Source organism: Oenanthe melanoleuca, chromosome 21 (genome assembly GCF_029582105.1).
Source record: "Oenanthe melanoleuca isolate GR-GAL-2019-014 chromosome 21, OMel1.0, whole genome shotgun sequence".
Lineage (NCBI taxonomy): Eukaryota > Metazoa > Chordata > Aves > Passeriformes > Muscicapidae > Oenanthe > Oenanthe melanoleuca.
This window is the reverse complement of record NC_079354.1, coordinates 4,115,809-4,143,073: the sequence shown is the minus strand read 5'-3', so window position 1 is coordinate 4,143,073 and position 27,265 is coordinate 4,115,809. Positions and strand designations below refer to the sequence as shown.

At 50.9% G+C, this 27,265-nt stretch overlaps 2 protein-coding genes across 3 annotated transcripts in view; one reads left to right on the top strand and one right to left on the bottom strand.

Moving 5' to 3' along the window:
• MEGF6 (multiple EGF like domains 6) overlaps positions 1–20,574 on the bottom strand; it is an 81,285-nt gene extending 60,711 nt beyond the window's left edge. Inside the window, exons 1-3 of the mRNA XM_056508177.1 lie at positions 19,742–20,574; positions 18,381–18,515; positions 14,459–14,568 (exon numbers count right to left, since the gene is read on the bottom strand). Coding sequence (XP_056364152.1) covers positions 14,459–14,568; positions 18,381–18,515; positions 19,742–19,827 — 331 coding nt within the window. The 5' untranslated portion in view covers positions 19,828–20,574. The remainder of the gene's footprint in view (positions 1–14,458; positions 14,569–18,380; positions 18,516–19,741) is intronic.
• Positions 20,575–23,063: 2,489 nt separating this feature from the next.
• Positions 23,064–26,910, top strand: TPRG1L (tumor protein p63 regulated 1 like). 2 transcript variants are annotated; one of them, XM_056508428.1, is made up of 6 exons: positions 23,064–23,296; positions 23,374–23,465; positions 23,931–24,107; positions 24,654–24,807; positions 25,542–25,767; positions 26,011–26,910. In XM_056508428.1, the coding sequence occupies exons 1-5, from the start codon at positions 23,093–23,095 to the stop codon at positions 25,734–25,736; spliced, it is 822 nt and encodes a 273-aa protein (XP_056364403.1). In that variant the 5' UTR covers positions 23,064–23,092; the 3' UTR covers positions 25,737–25,767; positions 26,011–26,910. The 2 variants fall into 2 exon arrangements, with proteins under 2 accessions (XP_056364403.1, XP_056364402.1); XM_056508427.1 differs by having other exon boundaries at positions 25,542–26,910.
• Positions 26,911–27,265: the final 355 nt, after the last annotated feature.

Sequence of the window (27,265 nt, the reverse complement as noted above, 5' to 3'; positions counted from 1 at the left end):
TGACCTGGCCCAAGGTACCCATCCCTCACAACAAAGCATGGGTTTTGTCTTCTTCAGGTGGCTCAATGAGTCATTTCCCTCCAAGTTTTCTTACCCTTGGCAGATCTCAACATGAGGAGCAGTAAAGATCTGTGTGGACGTTGCAAAGATTCCACTCTGATTTATTTTCCAAAACCTAAGCAGAGGGCTACAAATCATCCAAAGGAATCGAGCTGTATATTCTCTTCCACCCAATATGATGATCTCTTTTAAATGATCATGAAATCCTTAATTCCTGAGCTCAGCCCAAGGAAAGCCTGAAAAGAACAAAGCCAGCCATATTTCAAATCCACCAAAGCCCATCAGATTTTAGCTCTGCTTCACCCACTATCGTGTTCCTTTAAACAAATGGCCAGCAATACTTCTGCCTCTGCACATGCTCCATCACTCACTGATGGAGCTGGACAGAGCTGGGCAGCATCACACACATCCAAAAGGCTGTTTGCTGTACTCCAGTTCACCTTGAGAAACTCAGATTGTATGAACTAGTGAGTTATCACAGATTTATTGCCCTGCAGTTATGTGGAGGCTGCAGCTGGTGCCAGGTGCTATGAACAGCACCACGTTTGACCAACACAGTGAGGGACTCTGGGCCTGGGGTCACTCCACAGGGACTTGTACCTGTCCCAGGTACACTGGTGTGCCAAGTCCCAAGTCCCAGGACACTTCTTTTGCAGGTACAACAACAGACGTTCCCCCAGCTCCAGCACATTCTCTCTTTTCTTCCAAACTCCCTTTACAAAAGATGGCTTTTAGCTGAATAAGACCCTGCATCGCCTTGGCTTGTTTCCTCTCCCAGATTTCTTCAAAGAGCTCAGCCCTACCTGTTTGCCAGCTCTTAAATACCACGCTTGGCTGATGGACAAGCCGATAGCACAGGACGCAGCCGAGCTCTGCACAAGCCGCCCTTGTTCCACTGCCTTCCTGAGCCAAAATACAAGAAAATCCCAGCAGGAATCTCCTCTGGCCTCAGGCTCCTCTCTCCTCCCAGCAGAAGGCTAACCTTGTGAATCAGGAGGCTGCTTATAAATAAAAGTATTCGGACTTCTTGGCTGCCTGAGAAGTGCTCTGCTTAATTTAGCCCTGGTATTATTAACCGTGGATTCTCTCCAATGAGCTGACAGCTGAAGAACAATTGCAGCCATTTAATTCCTCAAAACGGATTTTAAATTGGCCTCATGAACTGGAAGCATCGATCAGAGTGCCTTGCTACCATCACTCTGAAGTCTGCACCAGGCTCTCCTCTGGGGAAATCACCTGAGTCTGAACTGGCGCTGTCACGCGAGTCTCTCTGTCTTGGAAACAGCCTCTGCCTCCTGGATCCAAGAAAATACTGCCTGTGCTTTCCTTTGCTTCCAAAGACTGAACCCTCCCCATTTTGACTTCCAACACCTCTGAGTGTTTTGCAGTCCCATGTTTCTCTGGCCTCCAGCAAACCCCTCTCTCCCAGCCCCAACACATCCAAAGGCTTCCAACTGAACAGCTTGGCAGAGATTAGCAGGAGAAATCAGGTCCTCAGTCAATCAAACAACACCAGGGGCACGTCAAAGACTGGGTGAAAGGGGGCTGTGCTATAAAAGAAATAAACAATAATGGTCTCCTGGAGGGTGACAAAGCCACCCGAGCTGGCCTCCAGGCACAGACACTAATCACAGCCTGCTCGCCACAGCTGACCTCTCCTTTGTGCTGAGCCAAAGGAGCTTTGTGCTGGCCCCTGCTTCAAAACACAGCCCGGCTAATTAGGAAAGGTCCTGGCCCCCACAACAGAGCCCCAGAGCCTGAGTGGTGCTGAAAGGATCCACTCTGCTGGGAGCCTCCAGCAAGAGAAGGGTGAGGCTGAGCAGCTGATTTACAGCAGGACACACTAATAACACAGCCACCTTCACAGCCCTGGGCACCCTCCTCCCACACACAGGTCCCTTCTGGGCTCTGGTGGGTTCGCTGGGTGGCCCAAGGACTACCAGGAAGGCTGGTGACTTGGGCTGCAACACAGGATGTGGCCAGAAATGTGAATTCTGTCCCCACCTGCTGCAGCCGGGTGGGGCAGTGACCCTGATCTCCTGGCACACATTATCTGCTCATGGGCCATCTTTAAACCAGCTGGGCAATCATCTTTATCTTCCCACAGCCCATCCTCCCTCCAGGAGATATCTCCTGTTAATGGCCACTGAGTCCCAGGGCATGACTGATAAAATTCCATCATCCCACTGGGAGATGCTCCAGCCAGGGGAAGAGCCAAGCCTTTCCTACCCAGATAAAAACTGAGATTTTGGACACCAAGGGACCTTCTTTCCACTGGATTCCAGAGGAAAACCAGACCTTTCCACATCATCCCTGGAGCTTCAGAGGAAACTGCACCTTCTCCAGGAGCACTGCTCCAGCTGAACCACATCTGCCCCTGCAGGAGGATGCAGCCACCATTGAATGGGACTGTGCCAACACCCTGACTGACTGACGGGTGTCAGCTTGGATTCTGACTCTGGCAGGGTTTTTGGGATTGTTCTGTGTAATACTGTATTTCTATCTTAATTTTCCTAGTAAAGAACTGTTATTCCTAATTCCCGTATTTTTAACTGAGAGCCCCTTAATTTCAAAATTATAATAATTTGGAGGGAGGGGGTTTACATTCTCCATTTCAAAGACAGGTTCCTGCCTTTATTGGCAGACACCTGTCCTCCAAACCAGGACAGGTGGGCAGGCTTAGAGCAGAGTCCAAGCTCTCCAACACCCTCTCCCTCCAGCCTGCACTGAAAGGTCATTTACATCCAAGCTCCCAAAAAGGAGCTCTAAAGGGAGCCTCACCCCAAACTTTGAATATTCCATTTACAACCCTTGCATCTACCAAGGATGGAAGACACCAAAGACAACCCGCCTGCATCCTCAGCTCAAACCAGTCTGTGGTCACTGTAATATTGTCACTGTAATATTGCCCAGCTCAACTTCTGCTGCAGTTTGCTGCAAAGCAAAGCTTGCTGGATGGTAGGTGGACAGGCAGAGGAAGGAAAAAAATACCAATTTCTGCACTGACAGCATCTGACAGGATCAAAAAGCCACTAAGAGGCAACAGAAAAGGTGTTGAAGCCTGGATGGGCACAGATGATGCTCTGCAGAGCCTGTGCCTTCACCAGGAGGTGATTTAACCCAGAGAGAGAGGGAATGTTTCCCTGTCAGCAGCTCAGGAGGGCAGGAAGGACAGCACCTCACCCTGGAGGGAGCGTGGGGAGCTGCTGCCCAGCCAGGGTAAACACCCAGCTGCTGCTGCTCAGGGCTGGCCAGCAAAAATATCCCGTGCTGAAAGCTCTGATAGGAGTCTGGCCAGGGCAGGGAGCGTCCTGCCTCTAAAGAAAACACGTCTGTGTTTCTTTCCAGGCAAGAAAAAGCGGTTCCATTCGGATCTGCCCGGATTTCTTGAAGATGAGCAGCATGTGGAATATCACAACTTCACTCACGTGGGTTATTTCCATGTCCTTGTCACCAAACAGCCTCATCCTGCCCATCCAGAGCCCAGTACTCCACAGTCCATCCTTTCTCAAGGAGCAGCAATCATCTCAAACACCAGGACAGCTCCTCTGACAGGTGACAGATAAGGAGAGAATGAGTCACTGATGTGGTGTCCCTCCCCAGAGCAGCCTCTCATCCTACCAGGAAAATCCAGCACAAATGTTGACTGATGAGCAAAGCCAACCACCCAGAGCTGTTCTTTTAACAGTGAAAGAGAAGATGAAAATCCCAACAATTAGGTTTTGCACCAGAAATTTGTCCAAAAAAAGTATTTACCAACGAGAACCATTGATATGAGTCAGTAAGAAATGAGGATTAAGGGAAGGATGATCTTGTGACTGGGGTCTTCCTGTATCCTCAATCAGCACATTCTCTGTGGCAAATGAGTTTTGAAAAATGCTACAAATAACAAAAGACATTAAGAAACAGACAAAAAAATTATAAATTTGCTGCAAGCTAAGATTAATACAGCTGTTTCATTGGTCTTTTGGAATTTTTCAGGGGCAACATCTCTCTAAATGCAGGATGGAAACCAAAATTAAAATGAAACTGGAAAGTCAGGAAAGCTTTCTGAAGGTGCTTGCAAAATGAACACTCCCCAGTCCCCTATGCCTGTATCTGTGCTTCACCTGCAGGTAATGAAAATGTTCAAACCTTTACAAATGATGTGCTGGGAAACAGCAAAGTGCTGTCTGGCAGAAGGGGATGGCAGGGGGTCATCTCTGCCCTGGGTGTGACATATAAATCACCCAGGAACGAAAATAATTTGGGGTTGCAAATGCAGAGGAATGCTCCTGGTTCAGCTTAGCTTTCCTCTGCCAGGAGGCAATAGGGCAATTAATGCTTTACAAACTCAGGACAAGCAGCACAAAGAATGATTTATCTCCTCCACTTCACATTCTTCCCTGTTCCTTGTAATTAGTTCACTCCAAAATACCAGAGTTTGGACTGGTTTCTTCCTTTAATTTCAGGTAGTGGAGCTGTAATTTGCATCCTTGTGCATCCTTTGCCATCCCTTTTCACAGCCCATTCCCACCACTCTGCCAAAATGGTGACAGTGGGATCTGACAGCAGATATTTAGGATCTCAGACATTTATTTAAAATATGACAGGCATGTCAGACCCAAAGCCCCAACTTCATGTTCCTTGTGCAAGGCAAATAACATCAGTGCCCCTCCAATATTTTTCTCTCCTCCAAATCAAGCCAACAATTTCCCTTTTAATAAAATATTGGAGGTCTCCAAAATGTGTGCTGGATTTTCAAAGCTGCAACCAATTATAACTGTGGGAATTGCTAAACATTTCCAAGTGTGAAAAAGCTTTTTACCTCTCAGGTTCTGCACAGGAAAACACCCAACATTTACCCCATCAGCCTGGATGAGAGAGGATGTGTGCTGCCTGCACTGACTGATTCACACTTCATCATTTTGCCCTTGGTTCTCATTACTCAGGGTTAGGGTTTTGATAAAATGCTCCTCTCCAGCCTTTCCTGGTCAGGTCTCCTACACCTCTGGTTCCAAAAGAGGACAGAACTGAGAGTCTCAGAAGGAACAGACATGGATGGTAAAGAGAAAAGTCTTATTTGGTGTTACAAACCAGCATCATCTGAAGATGATGTGAGCAAGCACTACTGCCCTGGACCTTGCAGACTCAGCAGTGAGAGGGAGCAGAGAGACAAATGTGTGTCCCTGCAGCCCAAGGAATGTGTTCTCAGCCCAGGGAACATCCCAGCTTTTTGGGGTTGTTTGCTATCGTGCTCCCAAACCAGAACATCTGTGAGCCACCAAATACAGGATAAGCTTCAAGAGGGAGTTTGTATATCTCACAAAGGTTGATTAAATAAAGCTCAGCAGCCCCAAAATGCAGCCTGGCCATGACAGGAGGACGTTCCTTCCCAAGATGGCACTCAGAGCCACGCTGCCCCACAGGCAGTGACCCCAGGGTTCCTTTGTTTGACCCAACTTTAATCAGCTTCCTTCTCCGATTCCAGCAAATCCCGCCACGGACGGCAGCCAGGAATAAAGGCTATTGTACAGCACTGAGCTGTGTTTCACAGCAAGTCATGATAAGTATTTCCTTTCCAAACATCCAAGTTCCCCAAACACCACGAAAGCCAAGAGGAGATTGTTGGAGTTTTGCAGATAAAACAGCGGCGACGATAAAACGTAAATAAATCAGGGCATCCCTCGCTCCAAAGCCTCTCCTCTTCCAGCTCGGAATTAAAGGAGGAATTTGGCAGGGCTGCTTACTGTGCTGGCACTGAGGGCCCTGGAAGCCAGAGGAGCAGTGACAGAGCTGAGAGGATCCCTCTTGGCAACTCCCACCATTGAGACAAACGCCACCATAGGAGGAGGAAGAGGATGATTCCCACACTCACCATCAGAAGGGCAAACACCCCCCTGGTGACATGTCCAAAGCCCCAGAGAACACTTGGATAGTCATAAAAAGCCACTGTTGAAATATTTTGGAAAGTTGGTTTTTTTTTTCCTTTTGCTTGACAGTGTGGTGCTCAATGCACAAAGTCTCAAAATTTAGGATAGGAAGGAAATTAGAAATTACCTCAGGGAATGTCTAAGGGCTTTCCTTGAGAATCACAGGAAAACAACAGGGCTGTGCTGAAAGGATGCTTTTCCAGCCAGCAAGTGGCTAAAACAGTCAGAAAATGACCCATGCAAGATCTCAAGGCAACAGATACGAGTTACCTGTGTTGAAATTGGAGGGATCTTTCCAGAACAGTCCCCTGGAGCTGCTCCCACCTCGGCACTGAGCTGCCCTGGGAGCTGGCTGCCCCATGGTGGCGTCACCTTCCGTGGCCCACAGGATGAAATGGAGCTAAACTGTAAGTAAGCCTGAGCAGGCACGTTTCTCTGTTCTCACCCAGCCGAGTGTAAAATGGACACGGAGACACAGAATGCTCAATTAGGCTTCTGAAATCCACCTTTCCAAATCGTCCCCATCAACCCACTAACAAGGTTATGGTTTTTCCAGGGGAGTGTGTGCTTCTCATAACTCATGAAATGCAGCCCATGGTTTATTTTTCCCACTGGGAATTGCTGATCTCAAAAGCAGAAACGTTGTGAGCAGGGGCACTGTCATGTGTGTGGTGCTTTGTCGGGGGGTAAGGACGCAGAACAAGCATCCATCTTCCTTTTAAAAATCTGTTTAAGGATTTGCACAATGAAATTTTCTCTCTGTTCACTGATCTGGACAGAGCTGTGGTGGCAGCCAGCTCCTCTCTTCATTCTTTTTCCCTCACCTCCTCTTTTCCTCCCACTTTTTATTGAACTGCTACAAACTCCAAGAGCAATGGGGCTGGTAGGAATATATCTCACCAAAACCTGGCTAAGCTGGAGCAAAGAGCATCAAGTGATGACACAGAGCAAGACACATAATGAAGTGGTCCAGCAGCTCCCACTCATCCACCCCAACCCTCTGCTGAGCCCAGGCTGGGCTGTGGAGAGCCCTGGCCTAAGACAAGCCATGGGACCAATCTATTCCAGCTGCCACCAATGGTGTCACAGCTCCTTCAGGTCAGTTACCAACTAAACATACAAAGCTGTGATTAAATTACAGCCCCTGTACAATCTGGGACCACCTGGTAACAATTACAGCTGAACCGAGGGTCCCCCATGCACGTGGGCTGTGCTGGCTGCAGCTTCTCCCTCCTATTTGCAAGTTGGGAGCCCCCCTGGCTTCTCTCCCCATTCCAGCTAAAGCTGTAACTAATTAGTGACAGAAAAAGCAGGTCTGTGATTACACATTTCATTTTGTGTCATTATAACTGGCACCCCGCGCAGGCTTCCAAAACGGCTCCAAAATTCTTGGCACAAAACCTCCCAAGCCGGCTCCAAAACACTAATTGTGCACTCGGAGAAAAAGGGATCACAGATGGAAACAGTGCAAGGCAGGGGTTGCAGTTTTGGGGCAGGACAGCTTGTGCACACCAGGAGATAAATCTGCAAAGTTATCAATTGTCAAAGACAACTCAAAAATCTGAGGCAGCCACATGAAATCCAAGCTGGGAAAGGGCAGGGAGTACCTTCCCAAAAGGAACCCAAAGCTGGTGGGTGTCAGCTTGTCACGCCTGAAAAATCAGCTCTAACCCACCATACATGGAAATCTAACAACCACATTACTGTGTTCCCACTATTGAATCTCCCATATATCAAATATTGGCTCTGTTTTTTCTACAGGAACACAATTGACTTCCTGATTTCTCCTCTTGCTAAATCGTGCTCCTGGCTCACACAACACCTTCTGCCAAGGCTGCACCGACTGGGGGAGTTTTGTGATTAGGGAGGTTTTGTGATTAGTGAGGTTTGGTGAAGGTTTAGGTGAATGTGCCATTCTCCAAATATTCACATTTACCATCAAAATACACCCTCTTGCCAGACAGAGCTATAAAGGGCCTTTCTTCAATCAGTTCTTTTACCCAGGGACACCCTGGGTTAGGCCAAACTCCACAAACTTTGCACCTTCGATGCACTAGAGCCGAAATCCTCAAGCCTCAGCATTGGCTCTTTTAAGGACCTGATGATTTTTCAAACCCCCTGCCTCCAGAAGAGAAGATTGTTTATAACACAAAGGTAGCATTGAAGCCCAAACTCGTCTCCTGGAACTAATGAACCCGTGATGAAATGCTGCTGCACAAAGCCAGTTATCTTCTCATCTGACGCTTTAGTCGCTTTCCATGGCCACGTATCCCTGGGGACTGCAGCGATCCCGTATCAATCCCCTGCTGGCAGAGCACTGCAGCTTGGGAAGCTCCTTGCCAAGCATCCTGCTCAGCTGAGCCTGTGGATTGCAAATACTTCCCTGCAGGAACAACTTCCCATCTCCAGGTGTGTACCAAGCTGATCTAGGGCTGAGCTTTTCCCAGCTCTGATCATGCAAAAGAGGGGCTGTCTTTTCTTTTAGTCTCTTCCTTCAGCCTCAGCACTGTAAGAGAGAATGGGTTGCCTGGCCAAATTACACAGTGGTTTGGTTTTTCCTGAATCTTTCACCTTAAACACCTAAAAACCACATTTTCATGAGGATCCCAGAAGAGCCAAGCCTGGCTCCAGGGAGCCCAACATGCCAGCAGCACTCTGCTCTCAGAGCAGCTCAGCGAGACCCAAAGCACAACAATGGAAAATATTAGAAGCAATTTCAGCGACACAAATCAGGGGTTAGAAGACAGGGGTGTTATTCTTGGCAGTGCCCCAGATTTCCTGAATGAGCCGGACAATCCCCTGCTCTGTGCTGCAGGCTGGCACATACCGAGTGGAAATCATAATAACCTACTTCCCAGCCCGGGGTGGGTGGGGGCTGCGGGTCTCCCCCTCCGTGCCCTCCAGGCCTCCTGCAAACGAGCTCCTAATGCAGAGCGACAGAGTTTAATGCCATGAAATTTGGGGAAAGGGTAATGACACTGTTCAGGGAAACAGGAGAGAAAGAATAAATTATGGGAGGCATCAGCGCCTTCTGCTCAGAGGCCAGGCTGTGTCCTTTGTGAGGGCTCAGCGAGGCGGGATCCTCGGGAAGTCGGAGACATGAGACTGATTTAGGAGGAAGAAAAGCAATGTTTGGGCTCCCTGAGGGCAGAGATGAGCTCCCAGGGGAGCCCACGATGGACCTTGAACCAGCCCTGAGCTCCACGGCAGGCGAGAGGTTCAGGAGTTCAGGCACAGCCTTTCAGCTGACTAAACAATGAGCCCGCGGCAGCCAGGAGGGGATGGACAAAGCAAAGCCGCCTCTCAAGGAAATTCAGCTGTCAGCCAGACACGTTTCCTGCCCAGGCTTCAACCTGGATCACAAGCCTGAGTGCCTGCCCTGTGATGGGGCACATGGTCGGGCTCTGGGGCTGTGCTGGGCTCCAGAGCTGTGCCAGGCTGCAGGGCTGTGCCATGATCCAGAGCTGTGCCATGATCCAGAGCTGTGCCATGATCCAGGGCTGTGCCAGGCTCCAGAGCTGTGCCAGGCTCCAGAGTTGTGCCAGCATCCAGAGCTGTGCCAGGCTCCAGAGTTGTGCCAGCATCCAAAGCTGTGCCAGGCTCCAGGGCTGTACCAGGCTCCAGAGCTGTGCCAGGCTGCAGAGTTGTGCCAGGCTCCAGGGCTGTACCAGGCTGCAGAGCTGTGCCAGCATCCAGAGCTGTGCCAGGCTCCAGAGTTGTGCCAGCATCCAAAGCTGTGCCAGGCTCCAGGGCTGTACCAGGCTCCAGAGCTGTGCCAGGCTGCAGAGCTGTGCCAGGCTCCAGAGTTGTGCCAGCATCCAAAGCTGTGCCAGGCTCCAGGGCTGTACCAGGCTCCAGGGCTGTGCTGGGCTCCAGGGCTGTGCCAGCATCTGGAGCTGTGCCATGATCCAGAGCTGTGCCAGGCTCCAGGGCTGTAGCATGCTCCAGGACAGAGCTGGGCTTCTGGACTGTGCCAGGCTCCAGGATTGTGCCAGGCTCTGGGGTTATGCCAGACTGCAGGATTGTGCCAGTTATCAGGACTGTGCCAGGCTCCAGAGGTGTGCTGGGGTCCAGGGCTGTGCCAGGCTTCATGGGCATATCAGGTTCCAGGGCTGTGCCAGGCTGCAGAGCTGTGCCAGGCTCCAGATCTGTGTCAGCATCCAAGGCTGTGCCAGGCTCCAGAGCTGTGCCAGGCTCCAGGGCTGTGCTGAACTCTAGGACTGTGCTGGGCTCCAGAGCCATGTCAGGCTCCAGGGTTCTGCCACTGAAGCAAGGACAGTGGGTCCCCATGAGCACTCCTCCCCTGCTCACCAGGTGATAGGTGAAAACTCAGTGGAGTTGGCAGAAGGAAAGCCAGTTCAATGTGGGGTAACTCACTCTGGAGCCTTTTAACAGCTCATTTGTGACTAACAGAAGTTTTTTCTTTTCATGGGGCAATTACAATTCAGCTGCTTTTGCTCAGCACTGAGGATGGTCCCACGGGTGTCATTGTGCCTCAGACTCTGATGCTTCCTCAAACGAGCATTAATTCTCCTTCCTACCTAGGGCCAGGCTTTACCTCCACCTGAGCTGAAAATCAGAAGACAGCAGGACCTCACCTGGATAAAAATTTGAGTTCAGGACAACTTTGACCAGCTTTAGACCAGCAGCTCAGGCTGAGCTTCTCCAGGCCACGTTGCAACAGTGACACTGTCACCCACACTAAATCTGGCTGTGGACTCCTCTTTAGCCTTTTTACAGCTCTCCTTGATGCCTTTCTGCCTCACCATGTTCTTTCTGAAGGTGGCAGGGGCTGGCCCAAGAGCACAGACAGGCTCTGGGTGGCTGAGCTTCAGCTCCTCCATGCACATCAAGAGTTACAGACTCAGGGGGACTCAGCTTTTCAACATCTCCAGCTGAAAGCAGAGATCACAGAGATTACCAGACATGCAGGCCCCTCACCTAATCACCAAGGGCTTTACCTGTGTCATTGAACCCAGGTGGAATTTAAGGAGCAGCTCAGAGGCCACTTGAAACCAGGCAGCTGAGGCTGAGAGTTAAACTATCAGCAATCAGGCAGGGAAAGAGCCTGATGCCATCCTAAAAATGTGAAGGGTGCCTTGACTTCTGACCCTTCTCCTTCCCAAAGGGATGAACAGTCCAGGACAGAAGGCAATGGGAGCACTGGCAATAAATCCTCACCCTTGGCTACCAGCAGAAGAGAAGGGGCAAAAGACAGAACCTTGCCAGGGTCAGGTTCCCTGCCTTCACCCCTGACAGCCCTGGGGTGGCAGGAGCAAGGCCAGCTGTCACCATTGCAGAGGGCACACGAGGAGTGGGACAAATCCAATATTCTGTGAGAGCAGTGAGATCTCTGTTTCTATGAAATTTTCCATCTCTTTCCCAGCTATTTGCTCCTAGCAGAGCCCACACCCTCCCAGTACTGTCCCCACAGCTCTGTAGTGGGGACATTTCTTCACCTGTAAGAGCTCAGAGACACAAATCTGCAGGTGAGGAAGGGGAGAACACCCCACTTTTGTTACAGACAGCCTCCAACCTATGTAACAGTGAGAACCCCCAGTGCAGTGGCTGCAACAAGGCAGATTCCTCTTCCAGGCACCAGGACAGCTCTGAGAGCCCAAACAACTCTCCTGCCCAGGGACAGGGAGCTGGGACCTCCCATCTAATAATTGTGTTCAAGATCACCATCAATGTCAGACAAGTTCATGTCAAGTTCATGTCATCATGTTCCAACAAGAAGGTGGCAGGGCTTTGGCTGGTTACACACCAGCCTGCAGTGCTGAAAATCTCCCCTCACATGGGCTGGGTTTTTTAATTTTAAGGAGAAGTGATGAACAAACAAAGAGCAAACAAAACCCTGCAGTGAGGAGATGCCAGTCCCCAAGGGAGAGCAAGACATCCTGGCTGGAGAGATTCCACGGCACAGCAGCCCTAATTAAACTGTCAGCAGAGATGCCCTTTCCCTGCTCAGCACTCCTGGAACACGATCAATGATCTCTGGAGGCAGATAGGAAGGGCCACAGATCCTGCTGACATGTTCTGGCACAGTCTGTGGCATTCAGCAGAGCCCCAGCAGCAAGCACAGGCTGACCCCAGACTGCTCCACACCAGCCAGAGGAACCCCCAGTGTCCATAAATAACAGCCTGGCTGTGTGCCCTGCCCCAGCACCTCACTGAGGGTCACTGACCATTCCCTCCCAGACCTTCCCACTGCTCCAGAAGGTCACACTGGTGCTGAGGCCAAAGCCACCAGCAGGAAAAGCCATCACACCTCTGCAAACCAGCACCCAGGAGCTCCTTGGGATGGGGGTTTAGTTACACAGAGCCCAGACACGTTCCCCAGGACACACACCTGGCTTGGGGCACCTGCAGAGTCCCATTTGCCCATGGGATGTTTCTCCAGCTGCTGCCTGTGGGGTCTGGAAAAAGGGAGCACAGCTCCCACTGCCCACCTCATCCCTAAGCTGGTGGCTGCTCTCCTGCTGCTCTCAGGGGCTCAGATGATAATTCACAGAGCAATGCAATTTTATTTTCTGCCCCTGGAAGTGCCCTGCCTGTGCTGAGGGCCAGCAGAGATCAGCTCCCTGTCGTGCCTGTTGCACTTGAGGCACATAAATAGCTTTTTCTGTCCCAGAAACAAGGTTACAGCATGGCCTGGGTGTGGAGCCAGGGGTGTCCAGCTGGGTTTGAAGGGCTGGATGGGGACAGAGCTCACCACCTCCAGGTCATGATCCACCTCAACCTCCCCAGCAGCTCAGCAGCAATTCCTGCAGGAGTTTTTGGGCTGCTGTCACTCTGCTCTTGGCTCTGTCCCTCTTTTCTTCACTCCAGCCCAGCCCTGCAGTGAGCAGTCCCTGAGGACCATTCCCAGCCACGGTGATGAGAGGGATGAGTTCAGAGCGTGCCCTGAGCAGCTTTATTTCCTTTTCTCTGCTTCCTTCCTGCATGGAATTACTCATTTCCTTGGCAGGAAAAATCATTACAGAAGGTGCTTTTCTGAGTTCAGCTGAGGTTATTATCTGCTCACTGACAGCGGTTACGAGGCACCCGTGGAACTTCCTCTCCCCAGTGGGTTGTTCTCCTGTGCCACAGCTTGGAACAGGAAGAATAAAGACTGGTTGTTTGACACACCTTTTTAACTCTTAAAAAAAAAACCAACAAAACAACAACAAACCTTTGGTACAAGCATCAAAGCCCAGGGAAGGCACAGACAGCCTCTTCACAGAACAAAAGGCAAAGGCAAGCAGCTGTGGGAGATCCTCCTGTCTGGGAGGTCAATCCACAGCTCTGATTCCCCTGATGGCAGGGCAGGGCAGATCCCAAAATGCTCTGCTGGCTCTCCTGCCTATCCCTTAAATCCAAAGCTTTTCTGTGGGGAAGGTGGAGAGCACCTCCAAGGTGTGCATCAGAAAAGAATCAGGCACCGAGGCAGGGAATTGACCCCACACACGAGGGGTGTGCAGGGCTCTGCACGAGGTGACATTTGCTTCTGCACAAAGGTTTGGTGCAGTCCAAGAGGTTTTTCCTTGCTCTCAACACCTCAGGAGCAGACTCCAGTTAAGTGTTTCCCCAGCCGGATGTGGCTGCAGGGTTTAGGGGAAGGACTGACAGCAGCTGCCTCTTGTGTCAGGCAGAGAACCTGGAGGGAAATGGGGAATGTGGGGCCCACGGGGATAAAGCTGCCTCTGTTTTCTGCAACAACAGCATAAAATCATCTTATAGGCTGATATTTGCACATCCCCATCATGTGCAAACCTGAATGCATCTCCCTGAATGCCTCCCCCACAGCTGGGGAGGACACGCTTCTGTGCCTGTCTGGCACTGGAAGAGAGCAGGAATGCAGCCACAGAATCCCAAAACCTCCAGTTCTGGCTCTCCACTCCAGCCTGAGCAGTGCCACCCTTTGCCCTGTGGCTGTGTGTCCCCTCCTCCAGGCTGACACTGCAGAATCACCACCCTGAGCCCAGCTCACCCTCTGGAGGGGTCAGGCAAAGGGTGGATGCAGAGATCCCAAACCTCTCACAGGGGCAGTTCAAACTCAGCCAGCCCTAAAACAACAAACCCAGCCCCTGACAGACTTTCTCAAAGGAGCTTCCAGAGCTTCTGCCAGTGGCACCACTGGAAACATCAATTTGGCCTTGATTTTAAACATTTAGTAGCATTTGGCAAGTGGATGAATGGCTGGGAGCCTGAATGCAGAAACTCTCCAGAAATGAAAAGCACTGCACAGTGCTGCCCAGGAAGCCAGAGCAGCATCCTTCTGATGCAAGGAACTAATAATAATAATAATAATAATAATAATAATAATAATAATAATACCACCAGAGAAAAAAAAAACACAAAAAGAAAACTAAAAAAAACCCATGACAGTTATTCTTAAGCACATTTTTAAAGACAATTAACGATATTTTTAGAGCATTTTCTGCAGGCACAGGACTTGAAATGAGCCAAAACAAGGAAGTTGAGCAGGGTGGAGTGACACTTACTGTGCAGGCAGCCAGCCTCCCCTGCGAGCTGGGACCATCCTGGGCAGCACCTGTACGTGGTGTGGGACCTCACCTGGTACACCTGCCTGTAGCCCGTGTAATACACAACCCTGAAACACAAAAACCCAGCCAAAGTCAGCTCCTGCAGGACAGGGAAACCCAGAAGAACAGAATTTGTAGCCATGGGTGCAAATAAAATGGAAATTGGGTTTGCAAATGTGCTGCCATTGTTTTCCACATGGCCTGGCAGTGATCACTGATGCTAAGAAAATACTCCTAATTTACTCTAATTAGGAACACAAGAGACAGCACCCAGGTCTTCATGACACCCCAGATTATTTTTTTCTCCTTTTCTAGACTATTTACAGCTCTGAGCTCCTCCCTTACACTACTTGCTCACAAAGGAAATGTAAATTTTAAGAACAGGTATTTCTGCTTTAGAGAGCAGGAGCAGGTGTCTCCAAGGTGCTGGTGAGCTAAAAAATTAACAAAATCCTGATGGCAACACCAATCTGCTCCAAGAGTTGTGTTGGACACAGCTTGGCAGGGAACACTGAGGGTCCCTTTAACTACTCTCAGTGGTTCCCTCCAGGGTGGGAGCTGGGGGAGCAAAGCAGGGACTGATCTGAAGCGTAAATAAATAAAAGCGACACTTTTTTTCCCCGGAAATTTGGTGTTGTGTGTTTGTGAGAATTGAAACACAGATAATACTTCTGAGGCCGATTTTTAAAAAGCTCCGTTGGCAGAACATGAAACTGCTCCACCAAAGCAAATCAGGCAAACAACAACAAATATTTGGCACAGCAGATGTGTTGTGCATGTCCACTGAAAATATTTATCCTAACTCAGTCAACTTGTTTGATTTTGTCTGGATGTTCCTACAAAAAAAAAAAAAACCCAAATAACAGTGAACTGTTAATCCCTGGGAAGGAACCTTCAGCAACTCCTGCGTGCCAACCAGCACATGGAAGCACAGCTGAGAAAAATAAAAGCAGATACCAATTTTTGTTTTAGGTTTGTATGAGCTGTTAACAAATTATGAAGGAAATTGTTGTGTTCCAGAAACAGCTGAGAAAGCAATTCACAGGCACCAGCCTGGGATCCTCTGGGTACCAGGAGCTCTCTCCAGCCCAGCCCAGCAGGAAGGAGATGATGGATGAAGGGTGGTGTCAGCATGATGAGGAGGCTCAGGGATGGGGAGAAAAAGCTCAAAATAGTGATGCAGGACAGCTCAGGGATCCTTGAACAGCCTCAGTCCCACCCTCCTGGGACACTCCAGACCCTTCAGCCACTCCAGGCAGCTCTCAAGGACAGGCAAATATTGTGACAGCCTCGGTGCCTCTGGGTATCTGGGTGCTGCAGATGGGAAAGAGCCACACAGGAAATACTTTATCTTCAGTGTTTCTCTTTTCTTTTGTGTTTTAAGGAGTCCCTGGCACAGAAAACGGCAAATGAGCCAGAACTAATGGAACCCAGGGAATCCTGCTGTGTCCTGCTGCTGGAAAATTCCCTTCCAGCCCCTCTGGGATAGCACTGGGATTCCTTCAGGCTTGGTTATGGAGGGCTGAGCAAAGCTACCTGCTGTCATTACTCACTGGGAACTGCACAAACCCATCCCTTCACCAGCAGCACTGAGCAGCCCGAGGATGCTCCAGCTGAGCAGATGCTGCTTTTCCCAGCCACCTCCAGGAACTCAAAGGCACCGAGGCCAGTTTCAGGCCAGCTCCTGGAGTTGTGAATACAATTCCTGAGCCCCAGGCTGCCAGAGCTGGGTCCAGCTGGAGCAGCTCCAGCGTCCCTGCGAGCGCCGGCACCGCGCGCTGCCCTGGCTGGCACAAGGGAACTTGGCAGGACAGCTCCCAGCTCCTGGAAAAGCTTGCTGCAAGGGGGACTCCCAGTTTAGACAGAGGGGATGTGGGACAAAACCTTGCCCAAGGAATGTTCTGCTGATAGTCCTTCCCCTGTCTGGATTTCACAACTGAAATCTCTCAGTGAAATCAATGGCTTTCCCCTCTGTGCTTCCAACAGGAACAGTTTGAGCACTGGGTTGTTCTGATATTTGTAATGAAGCAGAACAGAAAGTTATTTCATTTCAGTCCCTTGATCTGTGATGTCAAACCCATCCTTTAAGGAGCTGAAGGACTGCTGGGCTGAAGAGTTCCCAGTCTTTGAAGTGGAAGCAGACAGGACACCCATCCTTTCAAAGCCTTCCCTGAAAACACAGCCAAGAGTCAGACTCTGTTTGCTCCTTTGTTACCAGGACACAGATCTCATCACCAGGGTAATTACCAGCAATTACAGGTTAGGAAGAATTCCTAAAGTCAGGACTTAAAAGCTGTCTTGAGTCCAAGATGTTTCTTTGAAACAACAACTATCATTTTTATTCTGCAAAGGCTTGTAGCTCCCTAATGAGGCCGGAAAAGCAGGTGGAGGGTGGAAGCAGCTTGGGCACGCTGTAGTTTGGCTGCTGGGTAGGTAAGAAAAGTTCTTTTTTGGTGCTGTAACACATTTTCAGAGCTGTCCTTCCACAGGACCTCCTGCCCAGCTCCCATCTCTGGCCAGCTGGGAACTCACAGGGTGCTGTGGTCAGGTGGACAAACAATTCAGGATATGTTCCAACTCTGTGCTCACCTGTGCAAGCCCAGCCCAAGCTCCTCTGACGTGGGCCTGAGCATGGTCCAGCTCATGGAGTGAAAGGAAGGTGGTGACCCTGCAGCAAATCCTGCTGACACCACCCCAGCAGTCCCTGCCCTCACAGGGGGTCCTGCACCATCCCATCCCTGCACCACGGCCACATTCACTCTTATTTCAGCAACAACCCTCCCTTGGCCCCAGCTCCTGCCATCAGCCCTGTCAGACAAGAGGCACTGAGGGGCTTTGAGGAGGAGACCTCTAAAGGTACAGGAATAGTGCACGTGATGAGAATAAGTCATTCCATTAACGTGGCTGGATCATAGGAAACAGATGTCATACATTGTCTGAAGATGGGAAACAGCCCACCACAAGGACAAAGCACAATGAAAACAATGGATAGACTTTCTCTTTGGAAATTCCTTCCCAGCTCAAGAACTCTGAGAGTCACAGAAATGCCAGGTTAAACCAGAAGCCCCTTCAGCATAATGCCCAAAGGGTTTTCCAAGCTCTTGTGGTCTCCTGCTTTTAGCCAAGAAAAATGTGAAGTAGCTCTACTCCTTAGTGGCAGTTTGTGGGGTCAGGGCCACATCTCTGCTCATGGCGCTGTTCATATCAACCTGTAAAAGAACTGCTCTGTCCCCTAATCACAAAATCATGGGTCCATAGAATCATAGTCACAGAATCACAGAACAGTTTGTGTTGGACGGGACATTAAAGGCCATCTAGTTTCAGCCTCCTGCCCCAGGCAGGGACACCTCCCACTAGCCAGGTAAATGCCAGGCACCAGGGGCTTCCTCCAAGGTGTTTCCCCCTCTTACCATGAGAGCTGTGGGACATCCAGGTGAGCCCCAGCCACACTGTCTCATCACTGAGACTCCTTGGAGTCCAGAACACAGCCAGGGGAGCAGGATGGGTGCACAGGTAGCTATCCCCATCCCTCAACAGCTGCTGGTGAACACCAAACTTTCACCAGGCAGCAACTAACAGAATGAGAGGACACAGTCTCAAGCTGCATCAAGGGAAAATTAGGCTGGATATTAGGAAAAAGTTTGTCACAGAAAGAGTGATAAAGTTCTGGAATGGTCTGCCCAGGGAGGTGGTGGAGTGTTTATAAAAGGATTGGATGTGGCACTTGGTGCCATGGTCTAGTTGAGGCGTTAGGGCATGGGTTGGACTGGATGATCTTTATTCTGTGATTCTGTGAGCTCACTTCCCTGCTGCTGCTGAGGAGTGGGAACCCCCTTCCCTCCTCCAAGGAGCAGCCCCTGGTGGAGGGGAGAGCACCTACCTGCGCTCGTAGCCCGGGCACCAGCGGTGGCCGCCGCAGTCCTGCCTCCACACCTTGACAGCGCGGGTCAGCGCCTGCACGCACGGCTGCCGCAGCGCCACCGCCCCCAGCTCCTGCTCCGCGCACACGTTCGGCCTGGGACACACAAACAGCCGTGTCAGGGGTGCCGGGCACCCACAGGGATGCAGGGGGTCACAGCTGCCAGGGGGCAGCGCTCCCGCTGCCTGAATTTCCTGCTGACAGGGCAGGGAGGGTTTTGGGCAAATCCACCTCCTCAATGAGTTAATCACTGCAGGGAAAGGAAACACTGCCAGGCCGACCAGCCACAGGGGTGGTTTCTAGCTTATTCAGAGCTAAGGGCTGTGAGGCTAATGCAAATAAATCAAAGAAATGTACTTTGTTTCTTTTCTAATCCTAACTCCTTCTCCAAGCACAAGTCAGTGAGTTTAAGTAAGGATGAAGAGGGAGACATTTGTCCCTGACTCCGTGAGCCACTTGGCATTTGGGGCTGCTTCTGCTGCTTCCAGCAGGACCCAGAGTTTTCACTTTCTGTAAAAGAAGTGAAAATAACTAATTTGGACGTGGTGAAGCTTAGAGGTCACAGCTGGCATCCGACTGCTCCAGGCCGCTCAATTCCAACCCTGACATGTTGGCACAGGGCTCTGCTCCACTGCCTCATCCAAGAAGTCCTGAAAGTAACTGTCAGGGCAGGAGCACAAAACCATGACGTGGGGAGAAAAAGCTGCCTCTTCCAAAACCTTTATCTTCTAAGATAAAGACCTTTTTTTAATAATTAAACCCCTTGGGGAGGGCGGCTTGGAGTCTGCACCCCACACCACACCAGCTCCATGGACAAAGGGAATTACAGTGATCCCCTGGCTCTGAGAGACCATCTTCTGGCAGGAGGCCAAATTTGCAAGGAAGTTTTCCAGAGCAGCCAAATGATTAACACCAAACTGTAACTGTAAAATGTAATTAAAAAGAGCAGCCTACGTGCTGCTGGAGTAACAGCAGCAGGCAGGGAGGAACGTGGAATAAGATTTGTGAAGTGAAATAAAAGCAGCAGGTCTTGGAAGAAAGGGCAAAGTATTCACACAGGAAACATCTCTTGCACTCAAACAACAGTTTCAGCTAAACCAAGGAGTTCCCTCCTACAAGAACAGACTATCCAGGTTTTCAATTTTCTATTCCTCTTTCTGCACATCTAGTAACAAATAAAGAAACCCACAACAGCTTCCTCCCCACAACACCTTCTCTCTCTGCTCCTCGCTTCACCCTTGATTTGAAAACACTGCATTTGGCTCCTGCTTTTCCATTCCCTCCCCGACAAAACCCCTCTGGAACTCTTTCCTCCTACTCACATGTGGGGCTGCAGTTTGCTGCCAGCCGCCAGTGGGGACATTCGCAGCGCCACGATGAGTGACAGTGCCATGGCAGGAAACTCCATTGCAGCCGCTCCTGTCCCTCCAGGTGTTTCCAGCGGTTATCCCGGGAATCCCAGAGCTCCTCCGGCTCAGCTCAGCCGGTTCCTCCTCCCCACAGGCTCCTGATGCTCCAAGCTTGCCCGTGTCTCTCCTTGCAAAGCACAAAGCTATCGGAGCACAGGGGAGAGCGGATTTATCATTCCTGGATGCTTCCTCCCTCTCGGGTTCCGCTCAGCGAGTTCCTTCACTCCACTGGAAATCTCAGTGCAGGTTGCAGCCGGGTTTTTCCCCTAAACAAACCTGGCTTTTCATGCTCGTTTGCTCGCAGTGAAATGCACTGAAGTGACTTTTCCTTCTGGGATTTGCTTCCTGACGAAGCTCGAGGACCTGGGGGCTCACAAGACCTGGGCTGTGCCCGGCAGGGCAGCCCCATGTGGGCTGAGCCGCTCCGGAGCTGCGATCCCCTTCCCAAAGCACTTTGAAATCCAGCCCTTGGCAAGGGGAAGGAAAAAGGAGGGGTGCTCTTCTGGCAGGAGATTCTCAGGCCCCAGGGGCTTCTCCCGAAGCAGGCAGGGTGGTCGATGCTTCACTCCATCCGCAGAGGTGCAGGCATCCTCCTGCCGCACTCCCGCACGCACCACAGCAGCTTCCCTGCGCTCCAGGGGAGAAACAAAACTTCCCCCTGCCTTTCCCAGGTCCAGCTCCTTTCCCTCACATGCTCTCTTGCCTCTCTCCTCGCTGTCAGTCAGAAATCCCTCCCACGAGCTGTGCCCAGCCCCGAGCAGAGGAGGGGGAGGCCCTGCTCGCAGGGATGGAGCAGCGGTGCTGCGAGGCTGTTTCTCCTCTGGCAGATCTCCTACACTACCCAAGGCCAGCTGCGGACACACCACCTCAAACCTCTTTCACAGAAGCTCGAAAAACATCCCACACAGATTCAGTCTTCTCCATGCACTCCAACAGGTAACAAAATTGATCACTTCCCAAGGAAATTCTGCTGGCAGGGACGCCTCCAGCTGCACACAGCAGCTGCCAGAGTGGGATGGGGAGGAGGAGAGCAGAGCAGAGCAGAGATGCTGCACTAGACATCTCAAGCACCTGCCAGCAAACCCTCCCCAAGGGCCAGGAGGAACCAGAGCAGCAGCCAGGCACCTCTGAGCTGCCCCACAGCAGGTGCTGATTTCCATCAGAGAAGCAGGATAAGAAGGAGGAAGGCTGGGATAGTTTCATGGACATATTTTGTGGTTGAAGGACAACTATTAATCAAGACTAAAGTCCCCAAGGGCCATGCCCAAAAAGCTGTTGGCTCTTGGAGAAAACTGAAGCAGCTGCTTCTTACACCAGAGTCCTCCCAAGGTCACAGCAGTGCCATAAATCCCCAAGAAAGAGAAAAGAGCAGGTGAGGGGGGTTAAGGCTTCCAGTTAGCAGTAAAATATCAGCAAAGCCTAACAGATGGGAAGAAAACTTCCTTCATTCTTCTTCGAGAAGAAAAGCATCTATGTAAAGATGTTTTATAACAAAAGAGAGAGCTCCAGGATACAATAAATCCAGGCCTCTCTTTTTCTATCCGGGATTAAAAAGTTAGGACTTTCTTACAGTAGGAAACAGGCTGCTCCCAGTTAGACTTCCAGGGATTCCTCCCAGTGGGCAGGGACTTGGCAGAGCCGGGAGTCGGGCTCCCTCTCCAGGACACGGCTCGAGGCCAAGGGTGGGGATTGATCAACCCAGCCACAGCTCCCAGCTGCCTCAGGTGACACTCCTGGCTGTCACACAAACCACTGCAGGGTCCTGGCTGGCCTGGCACGGCCACTGTCCCAGCCACAGCCACCCCAGCCAGGCTGCCTGCAGGGAGAAGGGGAAGCTCCAATGGGAAAAGCTGTACTTTGAGGAGTGACCCAGCACAAAATCAGCTCTGCAGCCCTTTTAAAGTCCCTTTAAAGCCAGCAGTGAGGTTCCCACCTAAAGAGGCCCATGTGAGCAAGGGCTGTGGAGAGCACAGCAAGGGATTCATGGGACACATGTGAAAGACAGATATCTGAAACCCTACCCTGTCTGTGAAGTCAATTTAGTATGTTTTCAATTTTATATCATTTCCCAGCACAGCCGCCCACCGAGGCTGTCATCCTCTGGCTCCGGGTAAAACAGCCTGAAAGTGGTCCAAGATATGATACAGCTCCATAAATACTGATGATAATATCTGCAGTCATGCCAGAGACCACAGAAACCGAAACATTAACATGCCATTCATTCCCCAGCATTATTTAATCTTCCCTATCAAGCGTGCTGGATGTGATATGGGCGCCAGGGCTCTCCATGCACAATCCTGTCCCTATCCCACACTGCTCTGGTACCTTTCTGAGCTCTGTCCTGATATTTAGGGATCTTGCACATCTGACCCAGATCTGCTTCACAGCAGCTCTGCCTGGCTTCTGTTCTTGTTCCTTTGTGGGTATATGAGTCTTGCCCAGACCACCTGGGCAGAGAAGAGCATCATTTTGGCTGAGCTCAGGGCCTCCCACTGTACATTGTGTAATGTGTGTGGGTTCTTAGCCCTGAAAATTCACAGCAGAGCTGAGACAGGCCTCATACACCTCTGGGTGTGCAACTGTCGTGGTACCTGGGACCTTATACAGCCCCAGGTGTGTGACAGCAATGAAGCTCCCAGCACCTGGTACAGCCCCAGGTTTGTGATGGTGACAGTACCCACTACCCAGTGCAGCCCCAGTGTGTGACAGCAATGACACCTGGTACCTGATACAGCTCTGGGCAGGGGACAGTGACAGCACTCACCACCTTTGTGATGGTGACAGTACCCAGTACCCAGTGCAGCCCCAGTGTGTGACAGTGATGGCATCTGGGACCCAACACAGCTCTGGGCAAAGGACAGTGATACAGGATAGCCCCGCTGTGTGATGCTGACAGAAGCTGTTATCTCGTACAACCCAGGGGTCCCATGGTGACAGCACCTGACACAACCCTGGGCATGTGACAGCGACGGTACCTGGCACCTAATCAGCTCTGAGCAAGCGATGGTGACAGCACCCGCCACTTTGTACAGCCCCAGGTGTGCGATGGTGACGGTCCCAGCAGCCGCCGGTGAGTGACGATGACAACACGCGATACTCAGGGCCAGCATCCCGCATCCCGCACGCCGGGCGCCCGCCGAGCATCCCGGGCGGGGCTGCAGTGCCGCCTCCCGGCCCGGCCCGGCTTAGAGCCGAGCGAGAGGCGGCCCCGGGCGCTCCGCCCGCCCCGCTCCGCCCCGGAAGGCTCCGAGCGCCCTCCCGGCGATGCTGCAGCTGCGGGACGCGGACGAGCCCGGCCCGGCCGGCGGCCCCGGCAGCCCCGGCAGCCCCGGGGCCGCCACGCTGGTGCCGGGAGGAGCGGGGCCGCCCTTCGAGCCGGCCGTGCCGCCCGCCCGGCAGACGCTGCGGCCGCTCAGCGTGCGCACCGCGGGCCGCGCCGGCCGCCTCCGCCAGTACTTCGTGTTCCGGGTGCGCACCGAGGGAGGGCGGCGGGGCGGCCCGGCCCGGCCCGCACCCCCTGACCGCCTCTGCCTTCTCCCCCGCAGCCCGGCACCATCGAGCAGGCGGTCAGCGAGATCCGGGTGGTCGTGCTGCCCGCCGAGGACGGGGAGGTGCAGAGCGTGTGGCTGCTCACCGAGTGAGTTCTGCTGCGGGATGGGGCGGGCGGGGGGAGGTCAGAGCCGGGGTTAGTGCAGAGCCGCGCGTCCCACACCGCAGATCTGTATTAAATATCAACGCGCACAAGGCCAGGGATGGCCCAGGCTGGCTGCAGCCATCATTGTTTATAATCCAGCTCTCCAGATCCAGACCAACGCTCCCGTGTTAAGCCCTTAGGAAATGCAGTCCCACAGAGAACCCACTCCTGCTGTAAAGCGCAGGCGTAGCTTTAACAAACTGACCCAAAGCCCCGCGTGTGCAGCAGAGCACAGACCCTCAGCCCTGCACTGGCCCTGCTGATGCAAAGCAAAGGCTGCAACACAAAACACAGCACCACCAAGACTTCAGATCTGTTCTCCTCAGCGACTCTCCCTGCTGCCAAGCTCTTGAGTGTTTCTAGCCAGGAGTCAAAACCACTTAAAGCTCAGTCGTGTTCTCTGCCCAGAATCGACCACTGGAACAATGAGAAGGAGCGCCTTGTCCTCATCACAGACTGGTCCCTCCTGGTCTGCAAGTACAACTTCATCAGCCTGCAGTGCCAGCATGTGACCAGGATTGCTCTCAGTGCTGTGGACACCATCTCCGTGGGGGAGTTTCAGTTCCCACCCAAATCTCTGAACAAGTAAGCAACCACAGTCACATGTAAGTCTTGCAGGCACTTGGAACAGATTGAGCTGTCAGCCTGACCACTGGAATGGTCTGAGAATTCTTCCTTTTCCTTGCTTAACTTTGCAAACAATTCCTGAAGCTTTTTTAGAAGACCTCAGGGTAGCTTTTGGTTTGCTGGGGTGGTGAGTAGTTGCACAAACAGCAAGTTGCTCAAGGACTTCTAAGATAAGAGGAGTAGATTTGGGAGCAGAAACTCATCACCATTACATAATGCAGTAAGTAGTACTAACACCACTTTACTCATGAGTAGAAAGCTGTTGACTGGCAGGATCCCTGTACCCAGGGGCTGTCACAGGCTGTGAAGGATAGCCAGGATGTCCCAGGTGCTTCACCTTCTTGCTCTCAGCTCAGAAGAATGTCCCTTTTCACTGTTCAGGGGCTGAATTATTGTATTTCAATATAGCTTCTAGTTTCAAGTAGGTTTTTCTCAGACAGAACATTTTTAGTTAACCTTGCCCAAAGCCTGGGAAGTTTCACCCTGTTCATTGTGCACTGGCAGGAGGGAAGGTGTTGGTATCCGCATCCAGTGGGACAAGCAGAGCCGTGCCTCCTTCATCAACAGATGGAACCCCTGGTCCACCAACATCCCCTACATGACCTTCACTGAGCACCCCATGGCAGATGCTGACGAGAAGATCTCATCCCTGTGCCGGGTAAGGAACGGCCTCTGCTGTCCAGGCAGCTCACTGACCTCGTAGGGTGGTCACAATTTGGATTATTAAGCAATACATCAATCAAACAAAATCAGTTACATCAGAGGTAGAACTTAGAGCTGGGAGCTCTATCTTCCCAGTCTCCAAATTTTGACTTACAGGGTGGCCCCACTTTGCCCACTTAGCCAGCCAACTGTAACTGGCTGAAACACAGACGGAAGCCAAAACTTCCAAAGGTGCAGAGTTCTGTAAAACCCAAAAGCAAATGGATCTTGGGCTGTTTCTGCTCTTAGTTACCTAACTGATGATGGACTTTTCATCCAGGACCACCAGCTAATTAACAGATGGTTTAATTGCTCACTGAAAACCTTCACCGAGGTGGTTCTCTGTTCTTTTTGTAATAGGTGCTTCCCTCTGAAGATTTGCCTCAAATTAGAACATTATTAAGCATCTATTAACTATCAACACAGCAGTGATCAGGGCAGAACCACAGTCAGAAATAAGCACCTGGTCACTTATAAATCTCTACCCTGTTCTAAGTCACACATCAGCAGTGCCCTGTGTAAAATTAACTGAATATAATTGAGGTTAAATATCAGACTGTCACTGTGAAAGCCCATAGCCCCCTGACAGCTACAGCTTTAATACTAATCCTTCACCATTCCCTATCAGCAGGTGCTTGTCTTAACAGTTGGTAAAACAATGCAAAAGCAAGGTGATTTCTTTTCTTCCAGCTGGAAAACTTTCAAACACAGCTGATCCAGGCTGTGAAGAAAGCCCACAAGGAGGGCCCAGTGCCAGGAAGTGCTAACGGGGTGTTGGTGCTGGAGCGGCCCATCCTCATCGAGACCTACCTGGGACTGATGTCCTTCATCAACAACGAGGCCAAGCTGGGATACTCCATGACAAGAGGCAAAATTGGATTTTAAACCCCCTGGCGTGTCACCTGTTCAAGGGCAAGTGAGTTGCTGGTGGTGCCCTGGGAAGATGGTGCTGAGGGCAGAGCATGTGATAAAGCAAAGTTGCCAGGGGAAGGAAAAGAAATGGGGAGGTTGTAGGACAGTTCCCAGGTTTTTTGGGGAATGCACAGGTTGGATTTGAAGCAGACACAGGGTGGTGTCAGTCTTGTATTTTGTAGCTGATTGACAGCCCTCACTGGTCCTTAGGCAGGGTGAGTGAGCAGTGGTGTGTTCTGTTTCCCAGTGCCTGCTCTTCCCAGTCCATGAAGTGCCATTGGAACCTGCTGCAACCCCCAGTGCACAGCAGAACCTTTGTGCCACGGCCCTGCTGCATCCCTGTGTACAGTGTCAGATCCTGTCGTGTGCTTGGGACTGCTCTGTGTTGTTTAAGAGGAATTGCTGTTCCAATCACCATGGTCTCAGTGCTCTGATTAATGCCTGTTAGGAATTTTCAAAGCTGTCAGTCAGTCTTTAACAGTATTTGCTGGCTTTTGCTAAAGCTGCACTGTTCCACCTGCTCAGCAGCAGTTTGTGAACTCAATATGCATTTCTGAGCTTCTTGTAGAAATCCCTCTAAGAACCTACTGGAACTTCTTCTCTGTTTCTTTGCTGCAGTCACAGAATAAAGACTTGTGAGAGAACGTTGCCAAAAGCCTCAAAAACACATTTGCCTTCAAAGCTGTTCTTTGTAGAACTGAAAAGAAATTATATTTTGGTTAGATTGATACTGTCAGCCATTTTTTTTTAAACCTACTCTAGTTTGGGCCAGGACTTTTTAATGGAGACAAAAAACTTTAAGCACTATGTGTCAGCCTTGGTTCGTACATTCCTGCACTGAACCTCTCATCCAGGGATGAAATTCAGAAGCAGCCCAAGAGATTACAGCTCTAATTGCTGAGGAGGTGACTCTAACAAGCTTTTTCCTTATGCATGACCTTCTCTCCATGCCCTTTTATCAGAGCATTTATCTGCTGGATGAACACTGTGCTGCAGTTTTGGGTTTTTTACCATAATGTAGGTGAGTGTTTGTGAAACTCCTGTTACAGTCTGTCCTGACTCCAGCTTTCCAAGCTTCTCCATGTATTTTCTAAGTTACCTGTTCAATTTTCTTTAACCTTGCAGTAAAGTCAAATTTCAACTCCTACTTGGTATTCATTCTTCATTTTCTGGAAACTGAGGCTGTGAAATTAGGAAGCAAAAGAAAAAATACCCAGTAAATTCCTAAACAAGAGGCTCCCTCTTTGGAAGGACACAGGGGAAAACAAGGAAGGATATCCAACTGCTCCTTCCCTGCCAAACCATCCACTCCTATTTGGCACCAGAGTCAGGACAAAAAACTCCCATTTCAGTTTCCTGTAATTCAGCACCCTGAAGTGTCAATTGTGATCCCTCTGACAAAAATTCCATATAATAAAACCATGGTGGCCCAGGCACAGTTACTGTCACCCAAAATGATTTGTGTGCAAGTAACAGTTTCCTTGTGCTGGGATAAATCACGA

Bases quoted from the DNA above. Each gene is read 5' to 3' on its own strand.
- TPRG1L (XM_056508428.1), top strand. From the start codon at position 23,093: ATGCTGCAGCTGCGGGACGCGGACGAGCCCGGCCCGGCCGGCGGCCCC. The intron at 23,466-23,930 runs GTGAGTTCTGCT...TTCTCTGCCCAG, and splicing joins AGCGTGTGGCTGCTCACCGA to AATCGACCACTGGAACAATG. The intron at 24,108-24,653 runs GTAAGCAACCAC...GTGCACTGGCAG, and splicing joins CCACCCAAATCTCTGAACAA to GAGGGAAGGTGTTGGTATCC.